Source organism: Ceratotherium simum, chromosome 5 (genome assembly GCF_057802395.1).
Source record: "Ceratotherium simum simum isolate JZ-2026a chromosome 5, ASM5780239v1, whole genome shotgun sequence".
Lineage (NCBI taxonomy): Eukaryota > Metazoa > Chordata > Mammalia > Perissodactyla > Rhinocerotidae > Ceratotherium > Ceratotherium simum.
This window is the reverse complement of record NC_141904.1, coordinates 14,802,789-14,819,602: the sequence shown is the minus strand read 5'-3', so window position 1 is coordinate 14,819,602 and position 16,814 is coordinate 14,802,789. Positions and strand designations below refer to the sequence as shown.

At 38.8% G+C, this 16,814-nt stretch overlaps 1 protein-coding gene across 4 annotated transcripts in view; it reads left to right on the top strand.

The window, feature by feature from the left end:
• ESYT3 (extended synaptotagmin 3) overlaps positions 1-12,335 on the top strand; it is a 52,172-nt gene extending 39,837 nt beyond the window's left edge. For 2 of the 4 annotated variants that reach the window (XM_087430500.1, XM_004419321.3), the window contains 5 exons: positions 184-282; positions 819-950; positions 9,049-9,154; positions 10,002-10,051; positions 10,404-12,333. In XM_087430500.1, coding sequence (XP_087286626.1) covers positions 184-282; positions 819-950; positions 9,049-9,154; positions 10,002-10,051; positions 10,404-10,440 — 424 coding nt within the window. In that variant the 3' untranslated portion in view covers positions 10,441-12,333. Of the gene's footprint in view, positions 1-183; positions 283-818; positions 951-9,048; positions 9,155-10,001; positions 10,052-10,403 lie in introns of all 4 variants that reach the window. The other 2 variants (XM_087430502.1, XM_087430501.1) reach the window with 2 other exon arrangements.
• Positions 12,336-16,814: the final 4,479 nt, after the last annotated feature.

Sequence of the window (16,814 nt, the reverse complement as noted above, 5' to 3'; positions counted from 1 at the left end):
GTAGGATAATTATACATGAATGCTGCATGGAACTGACTTCCGACTGCAAGGAACCTACTGAGAATTATTTTATTAACCCACATGGCTCTATGTTCCTAAAGCAGGACATGCTTTTGTCTTGGGGCTGGGGGGAGAGGCCAACACTTGAAATGGCAAGAGAAGTGACAAGCTCTTTCTTTACAGAGGCGAGGGTCTCAGGCGGCAGGGGCTGGGCGAGATTCAGCTCACAGTGCGCTACGTGTGTCTGCGGCACTGCCTCAGTGTGCTAATCAACGGCTGCAGGTAAAGGGCTGCTGGAGCCAGGAAAGGTGCTTTGGGAGCATCAAGTGACCAAAAACCAGAAGGCGTACTTGGTGTACTTGAGCTGTACTTGGAGCAATGGCAGGAGCAGGCAGCCCTAAGGTAGACAAGTAAAACATTGAGAAGGAGTGAGGTGTGATGGCCTGCATGCTGTAAGTGACAAGGTCCTCAATGGTGGTCATGGGCTCCAGAGCCAAGGGCTTCACTCAGACACCATTGCAACACTGTGGAGTGGCTGGGAGCCAGTACATTTTCTCAAGTGGGAATCTCCAACTTCCTTTAGATGGAAAGTATTTGCTCCAGACTTTACAAAAACACATGTTTTCAAAACCATGTATCTGATGTTTTGTCCTCCCAATTCTGTAGTCTTTTGCATTTTTGGTCATCTAGACCATGGGGCATTTTTATCCTCAAGGCCATCTAGAGCTGAGTGGCTAGTACAGCTTTCTCCAAATGAGTATTGTCAGTGTTTCAAAACCAGGTGCCTTTTTTCTTTAATGTCTTTGAAACAAAATCAGAAACCTGACACCCTGTACCGTCAGTGGAGCTGATCCCTACGTCCGTGTCTACTTGTTGCCAGAAAGGAGGTGGGCAAGTCGTAAGAAGACTTCAGTGAAACGGAGGACCTTGGAACCCCTGTTTGATGAGACGTAAGTGGGCCAGTTGGCCTGCCTAGAGTGCCTGGCAGCCTGCCAGATGCTGGGAAGGGCTAGGGTTGAACAGGACAACATGATCTATGCCTTCATGATGCTTCTATACATTAGTAGGAGAAAATGACTACCAGGGCAGTTTAGCCAAACAGCTACCCAGTTTTCTTGCCCATAGGGGCTAAACTGTTCCTGATTATGAAATATTCCATACTCTTTCTCTTTAAATGAAGCCTCTTTGGCAGTAAAAGGATTGGAATTTGGTCAAATATGTTTTCTTTGAATCCATTTTAAAGCAGCAGTTAAAAATAAACATACCTTGAACCTAAGGACCTAAAATTTCCTCCAAAGCTCTAAGCTCTTTGGCCTGTCTTCCCTCCTGCAACAAACCATAGGTGGCAGGTTTTAAAACAGATACCCTCCCCTGGCTTGTCCACCCATGTCCTTGGGGACAAGACTAGTAGACAAATTCTAATCACATTTCTTGCTTTTGATGGGTCTGTGGTGGCAAGTCTTATATTTAATATTCTTATTCTTGATTTCAAGTCGACATCAAGGTATAGAGGTCAGAATCTCATTGTTGCTTCCTTCTGCTTCAGGATCCTAAGAGAAGACATTTCTAGCCAGCCTAGGAAGATATTATACTTGACAATTTTGGTTTCCTCTTATCTTAATGAATAACTACTTATTTTAAAAGAGCTGTACTGAGTCCTCGTTGGGCCATGTCTAAGAACTAATATGTTCCTGCAAGAGCTATACTTTGAGTTCATCAATATCAAGAAGGATGTGGGTGAGAGAGAATTTATTCATTCAACATTATTGAACACTTTATGGCAGGCATCATCCTATGCCCTGGAGCCACATGAGTAAGAGACTTTGCCCTCAAAGAGAGCTCTGGCATAATTATAAAAAGATGTCAAAACTGCTATGTGGGAACAGAGGAGGGAGAGGTTTCACATTTGTGACAAACCTAATCTGTTAGTAATTCTGGCTCAGAATTGCCTGGATTATCTGGAGGGCAGACTTGAAAACCTCCACCCTAAAAATAAACCTAAAAGTAAGGAGTCCAGACACTTCTTGCAAGTACATGATACACACCAAGACATATTGTAATTAAAATGTCAAAAGTTAAAGATAAGGAGAGAATCTTAAAAGCAGCAAGAGAAAAACAACTTGTTATATATAAGGGAACTCCCATAAGACTATCAGATTTTTCAGCAGAAACCTTACAGGCCAGAAGGGAGTGGCATGATATATTCAAAGTGCTGAAAGAAAAAAATTCCAACCAAGAACATGTTACCTAGCAAAGTTATCATTCAGAATTAAAGGAGATATAAAGAGTTTTCCAGACAAGCAAAGCTAAAGGAGTTCATCACCACTAAACCAGCATTACACGAAATGTTAAAGGGACTTCTTTAGGCTGAAAAGAACGAGTGCTAATTAGTAACAGAAAACATATGAAAGTATAAATCTCACTGGTAAAGGTAAATATATAGTAAAGGTGGTGGATTAATCACTTATAAAGCTAGTATGAAGGTTAAAAGACAAAAGTAGTAAAAATAACTATAACTACAATAATTAGTTAAGGGATACACAAGAGAAAAAGATGTAAAATCATCTTTTTACATCAAAAACATAAAACAGAGGAGTGGTAAAAATGTAGAGCTTTAGAATGTGTTCAAGCCTAAGTTGTTACTACCTTAAAGTAGACTGTTATAAGTTGTTATAGGTAAGCCCAATGGTAACCACAAAGCAAAAACCTATAGTAGGTACACGAAAGAGAAAGGAATCTAAAGAAAGCATACCAGTAAAGAAAGTCATCAAACCACAAACAAAGAGAGCAAGATAAGAAGAAAGGAACAGAGAGGAACTACAAAACAGCCAGAAAACAGTTAACAAAATGGCAATAAGTATATACCTATCAATAATTACTTTCAACGTAAATGGACTAAATTCTCTAATCAAAAGACAGAGTGGCTGAATGGATTAAAAAAACAAGATCCATCTATATGCTGCCTACAAGAGACTCACTTCAGATGTAAGTGAAATGTAAGACACTTCACACCAGACTGAAAGTGAAGGGATGGAAAAAGATATTCCATGCAAATGGAAATGAAAAGAAAGCTGGGGGCCGGCCCTGTGGCTTGGTGGTTAAGTGCGCGCGCTGCGATGCTGGTGGCCCGGGTTCGGATCCCGGGTGCGCATCGAGGCACCACTTCTCCGTCCATCCTGAGGCCGAGTCCCACATACAGCAACTAGAAGGATGTGCAGCTATGACATACAACTATCTACTGGGGCTTTGGGGGGAAAAAAATAAAATAAAATAAAATAAAATAAAATAAAAAAAAAGAAAAGAAAGCTGGGTTAGCTATACTTATATCAGACAAATAGACTTTAAAACAAAGACTATAAGAAGAGACAAAGAAGGGCAGTACCTTATGATAAAGAGGTCAGTTCAACAAGAGGGTCTAACATTTATACATATTTATGCACCTAACATAAGAGCACCTAAAAATATAAAGCATATTATAACAGACCTAAAGGGGGAAATAGACGGCAATACAATAATAGTACAGGACTTTAATACCTCACTTACATCAATGGATAGATCATCTAGTCAGAAAATCAATGAAGAAACATCAGCCTTAAACAACACATTAGACCAGGTGGACTTAACAAATATATACAGAACATTCCATCAAAAAGCAACAGGATACACATTCTTCTCAAGTGCACATGGAACATTCTCTAGGATAGATCAGATGTCAGGCCACAAAACAAGTCTTAAGAAATTTAAAAAGACTGAAATCATATCAAGCATCCTCTCCAATCACAATGGTATGAAACTAGAAATCAATTACGAGAAGAAAACTGGAAAATTTACAAATATGTGAAGACTAAACAACATGCTGAGGCCGGCCCAGTGGTGCAAGCAGTGAAGTGTGTGCATTCCGCTGCAGCGGCCCGGAGTTCGCCGGTTCGGATCCCGGCGCGCACCGACGCACCGCTTGTCAAGCTATGCTGTGGTGGCGTCCCATATAAAGTGGAGGAAGATGGGCATGGATGTTAGCCCAGGGCCAGTCTTCCTCAGCAAAAAAAAAAAGGAGGACTGGCAGGTGTTAGCTCAGGGCTGATCTTCCTCACAAAAAACAAAAACAAAAACAACATGCTACTAAACAACCAATGGGGTCAAAGAAGAAATCAAAAAATACCTTGAGACAAATGAAAATGGAAATAAAACTTAAAACTTATAGGATACAGCAAAAGTAGTTCTAAGAGGGAAGTTCACAGCAATAAATGCCTACATCAATAAACAAGAAAAATCTCAAACAACCTAACTTTACATCTCAAGGAACTAGGGAAAAAAAAGAACAAATGAAGCCCAAAGTTAGCAGAAGGAGGGAAATGACAAATATCAGAGCAGAAATAAATGAAACAGAGACTAAAAAGACAATAGAAAAGATAAACTAAGAGCTGGTTCTTTGAAAAGATAAATAAAATTGACAGACCTTTAGTTAGACTCATCAAGAAAAGAAGAGGACACAAATAAAAATCAGAAATCAAAGAGGAGATATTACAACTAATATCACTGAAATACAAAGGATTGTGAACAGTTATACACCAACAAATTGGACAACTTAGAAGAAATGGGTAAACTCCTAGAAACATACAACCTACCAAGACTGAGTCATGAAGAAACAGAAAATCTGAACAGACCGATTACTAGTAAGGAGATTGAGTCAGTAATCAAAAACCTCCCAACAAATAAAAGTCCAGGACTAGATGGCTTCACTGGTGAATTCTCCCAAACATTCAAAGAAGAATTTATACCAATCTTTCTCAAACTCTTCCAAAAAATAGGAAGGAACACTTCCAAACTCATTTTACAAGGCCAGCATTACCATGATACAAAAACCAGACACGGACATCACAAGAAAAGGAAATTACAAGCCAATATCCTTAATGAATATAGATGTGAAAATCCTCAACAAAATATTAGCAAACTGAATTCAACAATACATTAAAGGATCATACACCACGATCAAGTGGGATTTATTCCCAGGGATGCAAGGATAGTTCAACATTCACAAAGCAATCAGTGTGATATATACCACATTAACAAAATGAAGGATAAAAACCATATATATGATCATCTCAATAGCTGCATAAAAAGCATTTGACAAAATTCAACATCCATTTATGATAAACTTTCAACAAAGTGGGTATAGAGGGAACATCCTTCAACATCATAAAGGCCATACATGACAAGCCCACAGGTAACATCATACTCAATAGTGAAAAGTTCTAAGTTTTTCTTCTAAGATCAGGAACAAGACAAGCATGCCCGCTCTTGCCACTTTTTTTCAACGTAGTATTTGAAGTCCTAGCCAGAGCAATTAGGGAAGAAAAAGAAATAAAAGGCATCCAAATCAAAAAGGAAGAAGTAAAACTGTCATTTTTGCAGATGACATGATATTATATATAGAAAACCCTAAAGGCTCTACCAAAAACTGTTATAACTCATCAACGAATTCAGTAAAGTTGCAAGCTACAAAATCAATATACAAAAATCTATTATGTTTCTATACACTAATGATGAACTATCAGCAAGAGAAATTAAGAAAACCATCCCATTTACAAGTGCATCTAAAAGAATAAAATACCTAGGAATAAATTTAACCGAGGAGGTGAAAGATCTGTATATTAAAAACTATAGAATAAAGAAAGAAATTGAAGACACAAATAAATGGAAAGATGTTTCATGTTCATGGACTGGAAGAATTAATATTGTTAAAAATATCCATACTACCCCAAACGGTCAATAGATTCAGTGCAATCCCTATCAAAATTCCAAGGGCATTTTTCACAGAAATAGAACAAACAATCCTAAAATTTGTATGGAACCATGAAAGACCCAGGCAATCTTGAAAAAGAAGCATAAAGCTGAAGGCATCATGCTCCCTGATTTCAAATTACATTACAAAGCTATAGTAACCAAAACAGTATTGTATTGGTATAAAAACAGACACAAAGATCAAGACACAAAGATCACATAGAGAGCCCAGAAATAAACTCACACATATATGGTCAATTAATTTACGACAAAGGTGTCAAGAATATACACTCGGGGTGGGGGTGGGGGGGCAGCCCAGTGGCATAGCGGTTAAGTGTGCGCGCTCCGCTGCAGCGGGCTGGGATTCGCAGGTTCGGATCCTGGGCACAACACCGCTTGTCAAGGCGTGCTGTGGCGGCATCACATGTAAAGTAGAGGAAGATGGGCATGATGTTAGCCCAGGGCCAATCTTCCTCAGCAAAAAGAGGACTGGCATCGGATGTTAGCTCAGGGCTAATCATCCTCACACACAAAAAAGCAAAATTAAAAAAAAAAAATAGGGGCCAGCCTGGTGGCATAGTGGTTAAGTGCACGCACTTTGCTTCGGCGGCCCGGGGTTCACAGGTTCGGATCCCGGCACGCACCGATGCGCTGCTTGTCAAGACATGCTGTGGTGGCATACCATATAAAGTAGAGGAAGATGGGCACAGATGTTAGCCCAGGGCCAATCTTCCTCAGAAAAAAAAGAGGAAGACTGGCATCGGATGTTAGCTCAGGGCTAATCTTCCTTACCAAAAAAAAAAAAAAATTAATAAAAAAAGAATATACAGTGGAGGAAGGTCAATATCTTCAATAAATGGTTTTCGGAAAACTGAACCATGGTCTTACACTGTACAAAAAATCAACTCAAAATGGATTAAAGACTTGAGTGTAAGACCTGAAACCATAAAACTCCTAGAAGAAAAGACAGGCAGTAAGCTTCTTGACATCAGTCTTGGTGTTGAATTTTTAAATCTGACTCCAAAAGCAATGGCAACGAAAGTGAAAATAAACAAATGGGACTACGTCAAACTGAAAACCTTTTGCACAGCAAAAGAAACTATCAACAAAATGAGAAGGCAACCTAATGAATGGGAGAAAATATTTTCAAATCATATATCTGATAAGGGGTTAATATGTAAAATTTATAAAGAACTCATAAAACTCAACAGCAGAAAAACAATCTGAATAAAAAATGAGCAGAGGGGCCAGCCCCATGGCTTAGCGGTTGAGCGCGTGTGCTCTGTGCTCCGCTGCTGGCGGCCTGGGTTCGGATCCCAGACGCGCACCGACGCACCGCTTGTCCGGCCATGCTGAGGCGGGGTCCCACATACAGCAACTAGAAGGATGTGCAATTATGACATACAACTATCTACTGGGGCTTTGGAGAGAAAAGGGGGAAAAAAAAAAAAAGGAGGAGGATTGGCAACAGATGTTAGCTCAGGGCTGGTCTTCCTCAGCAAAAAGGAGGATTGGCATGGATGTTAGCTCGGGGCTGATCTCCCTCAGGAAAAAAAAGAAAAATGAGCAGAATATCTAAATAGACATTTTCCAGAGACGACATACAGATGGTCTGTATGAAAAGGTGCTCAGCATCACTAATCGTTAGGGAAATACAAATCAAAACCACAGAGATATCACTTCACATCTGTTAGAATGGCTGTTATCAAAAAGACAAGCAATAACAAGTGTTGATGAGGATGTGGAGAAAGGGAACCCTTGTGCACTGTTGGTTGGAATGTAAATTGGTGCAGCCACTATGGAAAACAGTATGGAGATTCCTCAAAAAAACTAAAAATAGAACTACCATATGATCCAGCAATTCCACTTCTGGGTATTTATCTGAAGAAAATGAAGTCATTAATTCGAAAAGATATATGCACCCCCCATGTCCACTGCAGCATTATTTACAATAGCCAAGACATGGAAACAACCTAAATGTCCACTGATGGATGAATGGATACAGAAAATGTGGTACAGTCGTGCACTACATAATGACGTTTCAGTCACCAATGAAACACATATACAATGGTGGTCCCATAAGATTAGTATAATATAACCCAGGTGTGTAGTAGGCTATACCATCTAGGTTTGTGTAAGCACACTCTATGATGTTTGCACAACTAGGAAATCACCTAATGATGCATTTCTCAGAATGTATGCCCATCGTTACGCAACACGACTGTATATATACAATGGAATATTATTCAGCCATAAAAAATGAAATCTTGCCATTCGTGAAACATGGATGGACCTTGAGGGTATTATACTAAGTGAAATAAGTCAGACAGAAAAAGATAATTACCATATGATCTCACTTGTATTTGGAATCTAAAAAAAACCCAAAAAACAAAAACCAAGCTCATGAATATAGAGAATAGACTGGTGGTTGCCTGATGCGGGGAGTGGGGGGATAGGTGAAACGGGTCAAAAGGTACAAATTTCCACTTATAAAATGAATAAGTCATGGAGATGTAATGTACAGCATGATGACTATAGTTAATAATACTATATTACATATTTGAAAGTAGCTAGGAGAATGGATCTTGAAAGTTCTCATCACAAGAAAAAAATTTTGTAACTATGTATAGTGACAAATGTTAACTGGACTTACTGCGATCTTTTTGCAACATACACAAATATCAGGTCATTATGTTGTACACCTGAAACTAATATAATGTTATGTCACTTATACCTCAATAAAAAAATAAATTAAAAAAATAAAAAGATTAAAAAAACCCCAAAAAACCTAGAAGGCAGACTCCTCTGCTTTACTCCATAAGCAGAAGAGGGAAGAGGTCACTATTTTCCATGCAACTCCAATAAACCTAACTATTCAGCATCCTAGCCCTTAGCTGGTCAGAAAAAACAATTTAAAAGGGGTTGAGGTGGTCCTATGAGAAGGCACTGTTCAGAGAAGGGGCAGCTGAAAGAGCAGAAGCCAGGGTAGAGTCAGAGAAAGAAGTCAACCCCAAAGCACAATAGACTGAGGCACTTCTCCAAGAGGCAAACAGCCTCTTGAGACTTCCAGGGTTTGTGAATAGCACAGGACAGTGATTATCTATAATAACGATGCACTGAGTATCTGCTGAGCTGATACTGTTCTAGATGCTCCTCTCAGTGGTCTATATCTTCTATTTTAAAAGTAGGAAAATGGATGAAACACTTTAGATTTTCAACAAAAAGTGATTATGTAAATCTCATTTCCTGACTTTTTGCTTCTTAAAGATTTGAATTTTTTGTTCCCATGGAAGAAGTAAAGAAGAGGTCACTAGATGTGGCAGTGAAGAACAGTAGGCCACTTGGCTCACACAGAAGGAAGGAGCTAGGAAAAGTAAGTACAAGAGGGGCTGCTGGTAGTCTGCCCCTCCTGGTTCTCTAACTAGAGTTCACTGGTGGAATGCACCCTCGCAGAAACTCTGATGGGATCATCTGGTTGTTACCAGAACTGACTTCAAGGAGGGTATAGCCTCATTGGGAGGTTCTTTGTTTTGTGTGTGTTTTTTTAAAAATATTCTTGCAACTAAAGAATACAGATGTATAAATTAATATGATAAACCCTATTTTAACAAAGTCAAGAATCTATCCAAATTCATCATTGCACAAGTATTTGAACGTCTATGGTATTAAGTATTGTTTTGGTAAATACAGCATTGTGTGAAGTTTGGATCTCATGTCAAGATATTTGTGGTGATGGGATTTTACTTTAAGTAGAAGTAGAAGAAATATAATCCTCAAGATGCCACGGAGAGACAAAAAAGAATGATATTTGTATAATACTTTGCAGTTGTATTTTAATAAACATCTTATACTCTTTAAAGCTTACTTCTATGAAGTAGGTGATATCCCCATTTTTACAGCTGAGACAACTATGTGTATCTTGCTTAAAATTACGAATTAGTTAATGAGTAAAGGCAAGTTGTTCTCTCTTTCTATATCATTCATAAATAAATTTCTGAGGTTTAACTCCAAACAGCAATTTACCTTTTCCCAGGACACTGAGGTCAGTGTCTGTACTGTCCTTCTGGAGAGGTTCTGTGTTGAAAGCCAAAGGAAAAAGAGCCCCTGCTCAAAACTCCAAAACCCAAGGAGGCCATTTTTGTGATCAATTCCATTTATCCCAATATGTTTCCATTTAATGCAGTTTTTTGGAAGGGAACTGATTATTTTTGATCGTTTAGGTACTGATTGACTTATCAAAAGAAGATCTGATTAAGGGCTTCTCACAATGGTAAGTGAGCCCTTTCATTTTATCATGTTAATCTGCTACTCAAGACATTGTCTCAGATGGTTGCCCATATTCTCTCTCCAAAGTTCTTCCCCTTTCAGTACATTTTTCAGCTCCTTTGGCTGTCAAGGAGGGAGACAGATGATCACCTTTACTTACGGCTTTACTGCCTGCAGATCTCACTTACCTGAAGGACCTCTGTAAACTCTAGCCTGAGCCCTGGCTGGCCAACTTACAGAGATGGGTTCTCCTGGTCCCGCAGAGACCCAGGCAGGCTAGACTAGGCCACTTGTCCTGATGCTGCCACAACACTTCCCTCAGTACTAACACAAGTTCAACCCCAACTGTCTTACAGGTATGAGCTGACTCCAGATGGACAGCCCAGAAGTTGATGATGAGCACCATTATCACCGTTAGACTAAAATCTTGTACATATGTATATTTTGTAATTTAAATTAGAACAGCTATTTGAAAATATATACATACATTCTTGTGTGAAATTTAACTAAGACTGGATAGTATTAGGAAGAGGTAAACATGTAAAAGCAAGAACCACTCTCTCGGTTGGATTTAATTGTTCAAATCCAGAAAGAAATGGGGTATTCATGCCTAATAAATTATCAAAACCTCAGGGGTGATTTTTCACTTTTGGTAGGTAATTACAGACCATTTGACTTAGGACTTGCCTGAATGTATGTGTCAGAATCCTCGTGTCTCAGACATAGAGGGTAAGGGAGGTCTGTTCCTGGAGCAGCTACCAGTATTCCTGGGCAGTAACTGACCAAGGGAGGAGGCTTCTTTTATGGGAGTAAAAAGTGACCCATACCAAAAGTGCCAAGAGCTGACACTACCTAAGCCCTTCTGCTGCCCCTCTGGTACTTCTCTGCCTAGAGATTTGTTCCTGTATCTAATTTAGAACTAAACTGTACTTTTCCGATGGCAACAATGTTACAGTGATATACCTAAAACCTAGAGTTAAAATCTCCGCTGGGGATTTTAACTGTGAGATGGCCTGGAACCAAACTCTCAGCATGTGGCATGATTTCCATAGGAAAATGCAAGCCGAGTTCCAAACCCAGGCCCATGTCTGCACTCCCAGAGCAGAGCGCTGGAGACTGCTGCAGAGTGCCAGGGAGGAAAAGGGGCTTTTCATTTTCTCTTAGACAGGTTTGGGAATTCTCCACTTCACTTCTCTAAGAGACGTCTGGTTCACCTAAATAACATGTTAAAAGCAAAATATGTAAATTGTATGTTTAAACAAGTGCCTCTTTTGCATTTGGAACTTTATAAAACCAAATACTCTTGTCTTCTCTGAAGTTCCTAAACCTACTGTTGAGGTGACATCCTCTTTTTCCACTCAAGCCACACCCCCATGCCATCAGTTTCCTCTCCCCACCACAGCCTTTACTGCCAAATTTCTGAAAAATGGTGACATCTTAAAATTCTTGTCATGTTACTCTCACTTATAAACTATCTATGATTTCTTGTTTTCTGCAAGATTAAAACCCACTCCTCAATTTGTTTTTTAGACCTAACATAATTTGGTCTCCAGTTTTTTGCTACTTTATTCATGTGCAGATGCTCTATTCCAGAATAATCCAAATGTTATATCCTGCCTACTCAAATCCTACTCGCCTCTTAAAGGCCTATTTTAAACCCACCTCCTCCATGAAGCCAGTCCACACTGAAATGGCCTCTCCTCACCACCTATAGCATTTACTGTCAATACTGTGCATTTTTCATTTTAACAATTCCCTGCCTTGTAACATTTAATTTTAAAAAAGGTTTATCAGGTATCTACTAAGGTCACATGCTAAGCAATTACTTCTGTTGTGTCTGACATTTAATGTTTGTTTACTCTCCAATTGAACTACAAGCTACTTGAATTGATTTTCACCCACATCATCCAAGACAGCATATGCTAAATACATGGTAGATATGTAATAAAATTTGTTTCTGCTGAGATTTCTATTTTGAATGACAAAATAAGGCAACTGATGCCTGTCCTGTCTGCCTGACAATGGCATTGTAATGTTCACTAAATAGACAAGTGCCTTGAAGACATTACGGTAAAACATATACAGAGAAGTATAAGGGAAGGCATCATATATCACATCCTGAATATCACCAACCCTAAAACAACTACCAAGATGGCAGACAAAGCAGACAAGTGAAAACCTATCCTTCCTCTTCCAAACACATAGAAAACGTAGTTAAACCATGAACAACATTTATTTTAAACATGGTTAATTAAAAAGTAACACAGGTAAAGTTCCTGGCGATGGCCCAAAGAGAAAGTCTAGGCAGTGTGTAAGAATAAAAGGGGAGTGTAAGTGTTGAAGGGAACCAGAACATTAGCATACACCAGAGAGGAGGCAAGACTACTGTGTGAGGGACGAGGAGCCTGAGAAGATTTGTGTCATCAGAAAACACCTTGGCTGCCAATAAGGACAAGGAATTGGTTGTCAGCAGTGGGTGGAAACAATCAGCTAATCTGTGTACAGGAACACAGGGTCTGAAGTTACACACAATTGACTTGGTGTGGAAACCCCCAAACCTTGATACTAATATGGAAATTGGTTTAGAAGCTGGAACCATGTGAAGCCCTGACAGAGGCAACCACAAAACTGGCCAGGGTTGCCACTCCTATCCAGGGCACAGGGACTACCACAGCAGATAATCCCCACTAAAGGCATGCTCATAGGCAAAAACTGTAAAACAAAAACAATTTTAAAAATATGCAACACATGGGAATACTAAACTGAAAAGCGGCCACTAGATGTATTTCAGCAAGAAAGAAAATGTAACATGAAGGCAGAAGTGGCATGTGGGAAACAAGAAAGAGCAAAGAAATCCATAAAATACATTAGTAAACCTAAGTAAGTCTTAATTGTTTAAGAAATATAAACAAGTAAGTAAGCAACCAAAAATTTTCGCAAAAACTGGGTGCAAAAACACAGTGGCACTAAAATGCTGGTACTAACATTTAAGAAGGGACATGAGGCTGGCTCGGAGGAAAGTTAAAGTGTTCAAGTCCTTACCTTATTTAGGAAACTAAAGATAGTTCTATATTTTTAAAATAAATTATAAATAAGTATATGTCAGTTACTAGTTCATCACCTCTTGGCTCCAAAGTAACCCATCTTTCTCCTGCTTTGACAGTGGAGACACCACAGACTCAGCTCCTTTGCTAGGGGCTTGATGTTAGGCTTTGCCAGTAGAGGGCATTGGAGAGACACTGCAAGGCCACAGCAAGAAGGAGCTTTTCTTTCTTCTACTCTTCTGCTGTTTTCCATGGCAGCCAGCTGACTGTCATGTGGGGGCTTGGTCACTTAAGCACCTAAGCACCCTTTACCCTTAGCTCATACCCTTGGGATCTGCCACCAAAACCACGGCCTTCATGGTTCAGCACCAGCCAGCACCCTCTGGCAAGTTCCTTTGTCACAAGTGGGTTGCCTGTTCCTATGGCAGCCAAACCTCTCCTCAGAGGTTTAAATCTCAGCCTGGTGGGAAGGCGCTCTTCTAAATTTCTAAGTTCCTTTCTTGTTCACTCTGCTTCATCCCTGGGAGTAGTATCTGCTTTCTGAAGTTGCTACTATGTACCCTTTAGAGTCCTCTTTTATCCCCTTTTAAAGTAATCAACTACCTCTTACCAGTTAGCACATCTTGTTTTAAAGTTTTCCTGTTTGGCTACCTATGCAATGTGGTTTCTGTCTCCTGACTGGACCTTGACTGACAAAGTATATATTAATATAAATTTTAAGATAATCACTAAATTAAAGTAGCAATACAGCTGAAATATAAAACTTCCAAATCAGTAGAGGAGAAGAAAAGGTAATAGGGAAAAGTCAACTCCCCATCAAAAAAATAAGAGGAAAGAAAAAGCATAGAAAAATGTGATAAACATAAAATACAAAAGAAGAGTCAAAAGACCTATAAATATATGTGTAAGCACAATAAACCCACTATTAAAACGTAGAATGTCAAATTCCATGAAAATAATAAGTACAGCTTTTTGCTGTTTACAAGAGGTCTACTTCAAACACATAGAGGTGTTGAAAATAAAAAGATGAAAAAGATATACCCAAGGATAGGTTAGATTTCTGTTTATAATAATGGTAGCAAACATCATATTTAATGGTGAAACATTAAAAGATTTCCTTTTGAAACGGAACAAGAAAGGCCTGCTTCCTATCACCATCTCTACTCAGTACTGTATTTGTGGCCTGTGTAGTAAGGCAACAAAAAACAGGTATATATCTGACCAAAACTGTTGTTATGTGTAGATGATACGATCATAAGAATAAAAATCCAAAATAATCTAAAGATAAATTGCTAGAATTAAAGCTTTTAGCAAGATTGCTGGATACAAAGTAAATATTAAAAAATCAATTGTAGTTCTTTGTTCCTGCAACAGTTAGAAAACGAAATTTTAAAAAGATAATTTATAAATGTATAAAGGGTCATACTATTAATACAGTCATGCGTCACTTAATGACGGGGATACGTTCTGAGACGTGCGTTGTTAGGTGATTTTGTTGTTGTACAAACATCATAGAGTGTACTTACACAAACCTAGACGGTACAGCCTACTAGACACCTAGGCTATGTGGTACTAATCTTATGGGACCACCGTCATATATGTGGATTGTCACTGACGGAAACATCATTACGTAGCGTGTGACTGTACATCTAACAACAATCCCTATGGGAAAATTATAAAACTTTATTAAGAAATGTTAATGGAAAGCTATGCCATGTCTGGGGTTGGAAGACCCAACACTGTAGATGCCAATTTCCCCTATTGATCTGTGTTTAATGAAAGCCCAATAAAAATCCCAATAGGTTGTGTGTGTGTGTGTGTACACACCTTGATAAGCAGATTCAATGTACATGTAAATACAAAGGGTAAGAAGCCTTCAACTGGATACCAAGGTTTATTTTAAAGTTACAATAACAAAGACAGTGTGGTACTAGTGCAAGGAGAGACAACTGAACCAAAAGAACAGAAAAGAGAGCCCTGTATGGGCTCATTCACACATAGTCAATTTATGACAGAGGTAGCATTGTGAGCGGAGGGGAAAGGATCGATTTTTCAGTCAATGGTGCTGAGACAATTGAGTATTCATGAGGGAAAAAATAAAATGGTCCTTTACTCATATCACATTCAAAAATCAAACAACTCCTGGGCTGGCCCCGTGGCTTAGCGGTTAAGTGCACGCGCTCCGCTACTGGCGGCCTGGGTTCGGATCTCGGGCACGCACGACGCACTGCTTCTCTGGCCATGCTGAGGCCGCGTCCCACGTACAGCAACTAGAAGGATGTGCATCTATGACATACAACTATCTACTGGGGCTTTGGGGAAAAAAAGGAGGAGGATTGGCAATAGATGTTAGCTCAGAGCCAGTCTTCCTCAGCAAAAAGAGGAGGATTAGCACGGATGTTAGCTCAGGGTTGATCTTCCTCACAAAAAAAAAAAAAAAAAAATCAAACAACTCCAGGTGTATGAGATTAAATGTGGAAGGCAAAACTATACAACTTGTGACTAGGGAAAGATTTCATAAGACACAAAAAGCAGTAACTATAAAGGAAAAGACCATACATCTCTACATTAAAATTAGGATCTTCTGTTCATAAAAAGAAACTATAGGAAAATGGAAAGAGGACACAGAATGGAAGAAGACATCTGCAACACATGCAACTGCCAAATGGCTCATGTCCAGAATACATAAATAACTCTTACAAATCAATACAAAAAGACAGTCCAATAGAAAAATAAACAAAAGACACAAATAAGCACTTCAAAAAAGAAATACAAATGGCCAGTAAACAAAGGAAAAGATGCCTAACTTCATTGGTAATCAGGGAAATAAACATTAAAACCACAATAATAGCTCTATACACCACACTGGCAAAAAATAAAAAATCTGACTTACCAAGAACTGGTCAGGATGTGGAAAAGCAGGAACCCTCAGACCTTGATGGAAGGAGTATAAATTGGTACAAATACTTTGGAAAATAGTTTGGCATTTTCTTCTAAAGTTGAAGCTACACATTCCCTATTAAAGTCGCCACACTGTACAACCCCAGAGGCTCCATTTATATTGTTATCTAGAGAAACAGTACTAGCCTCAGTTGGACAGTACACAGCCTCTGTGGCTGTATACAAAAGTGTTTTCCCCTAGGATTCAGCAATTTACTTGTTGGATATTGATTCTAGAAAACCTGCACACCAGTGTACAAGGATACATATTACAAGAATGTTCATAGCAGCAGTTCACAATAGCCAAGAACCAGAAACAACCCAAATGTCAATCCCCAGTAGAACAGATAAATGAATTGTGGAATATTCATAATACTAGACAGCAATGAAAAAAGTGACCTGGACCTACACACAACAACATAGATGAATAATATGAACATAATATTGAACAAAAGAAAAAACATTAAAAAAGAATATATAATATGATTCCATTTTTATAAAGTTCAAAAACAGGCAAAACTGTCTTGGTTTAGGCATACATACAAAAGTGACAAAACTATTTAAAAAAACAAGGAAGTGATTAATGTAATCAACTAATGGTTACCTCTTGGGGAAAGGAACATATGGAGGGCAGGAGAGGCCTCTTGGCATGCTGGGGATGTTCTATTTCTTGGTTGTTGCATGGGTGTTCACTTTATAAGCATTCATTACACTTGACGTTTATGGTTTATACCATTTTAATATGTGTTATATTTTACAATAAAAAAGATTAGTGAAATAAAT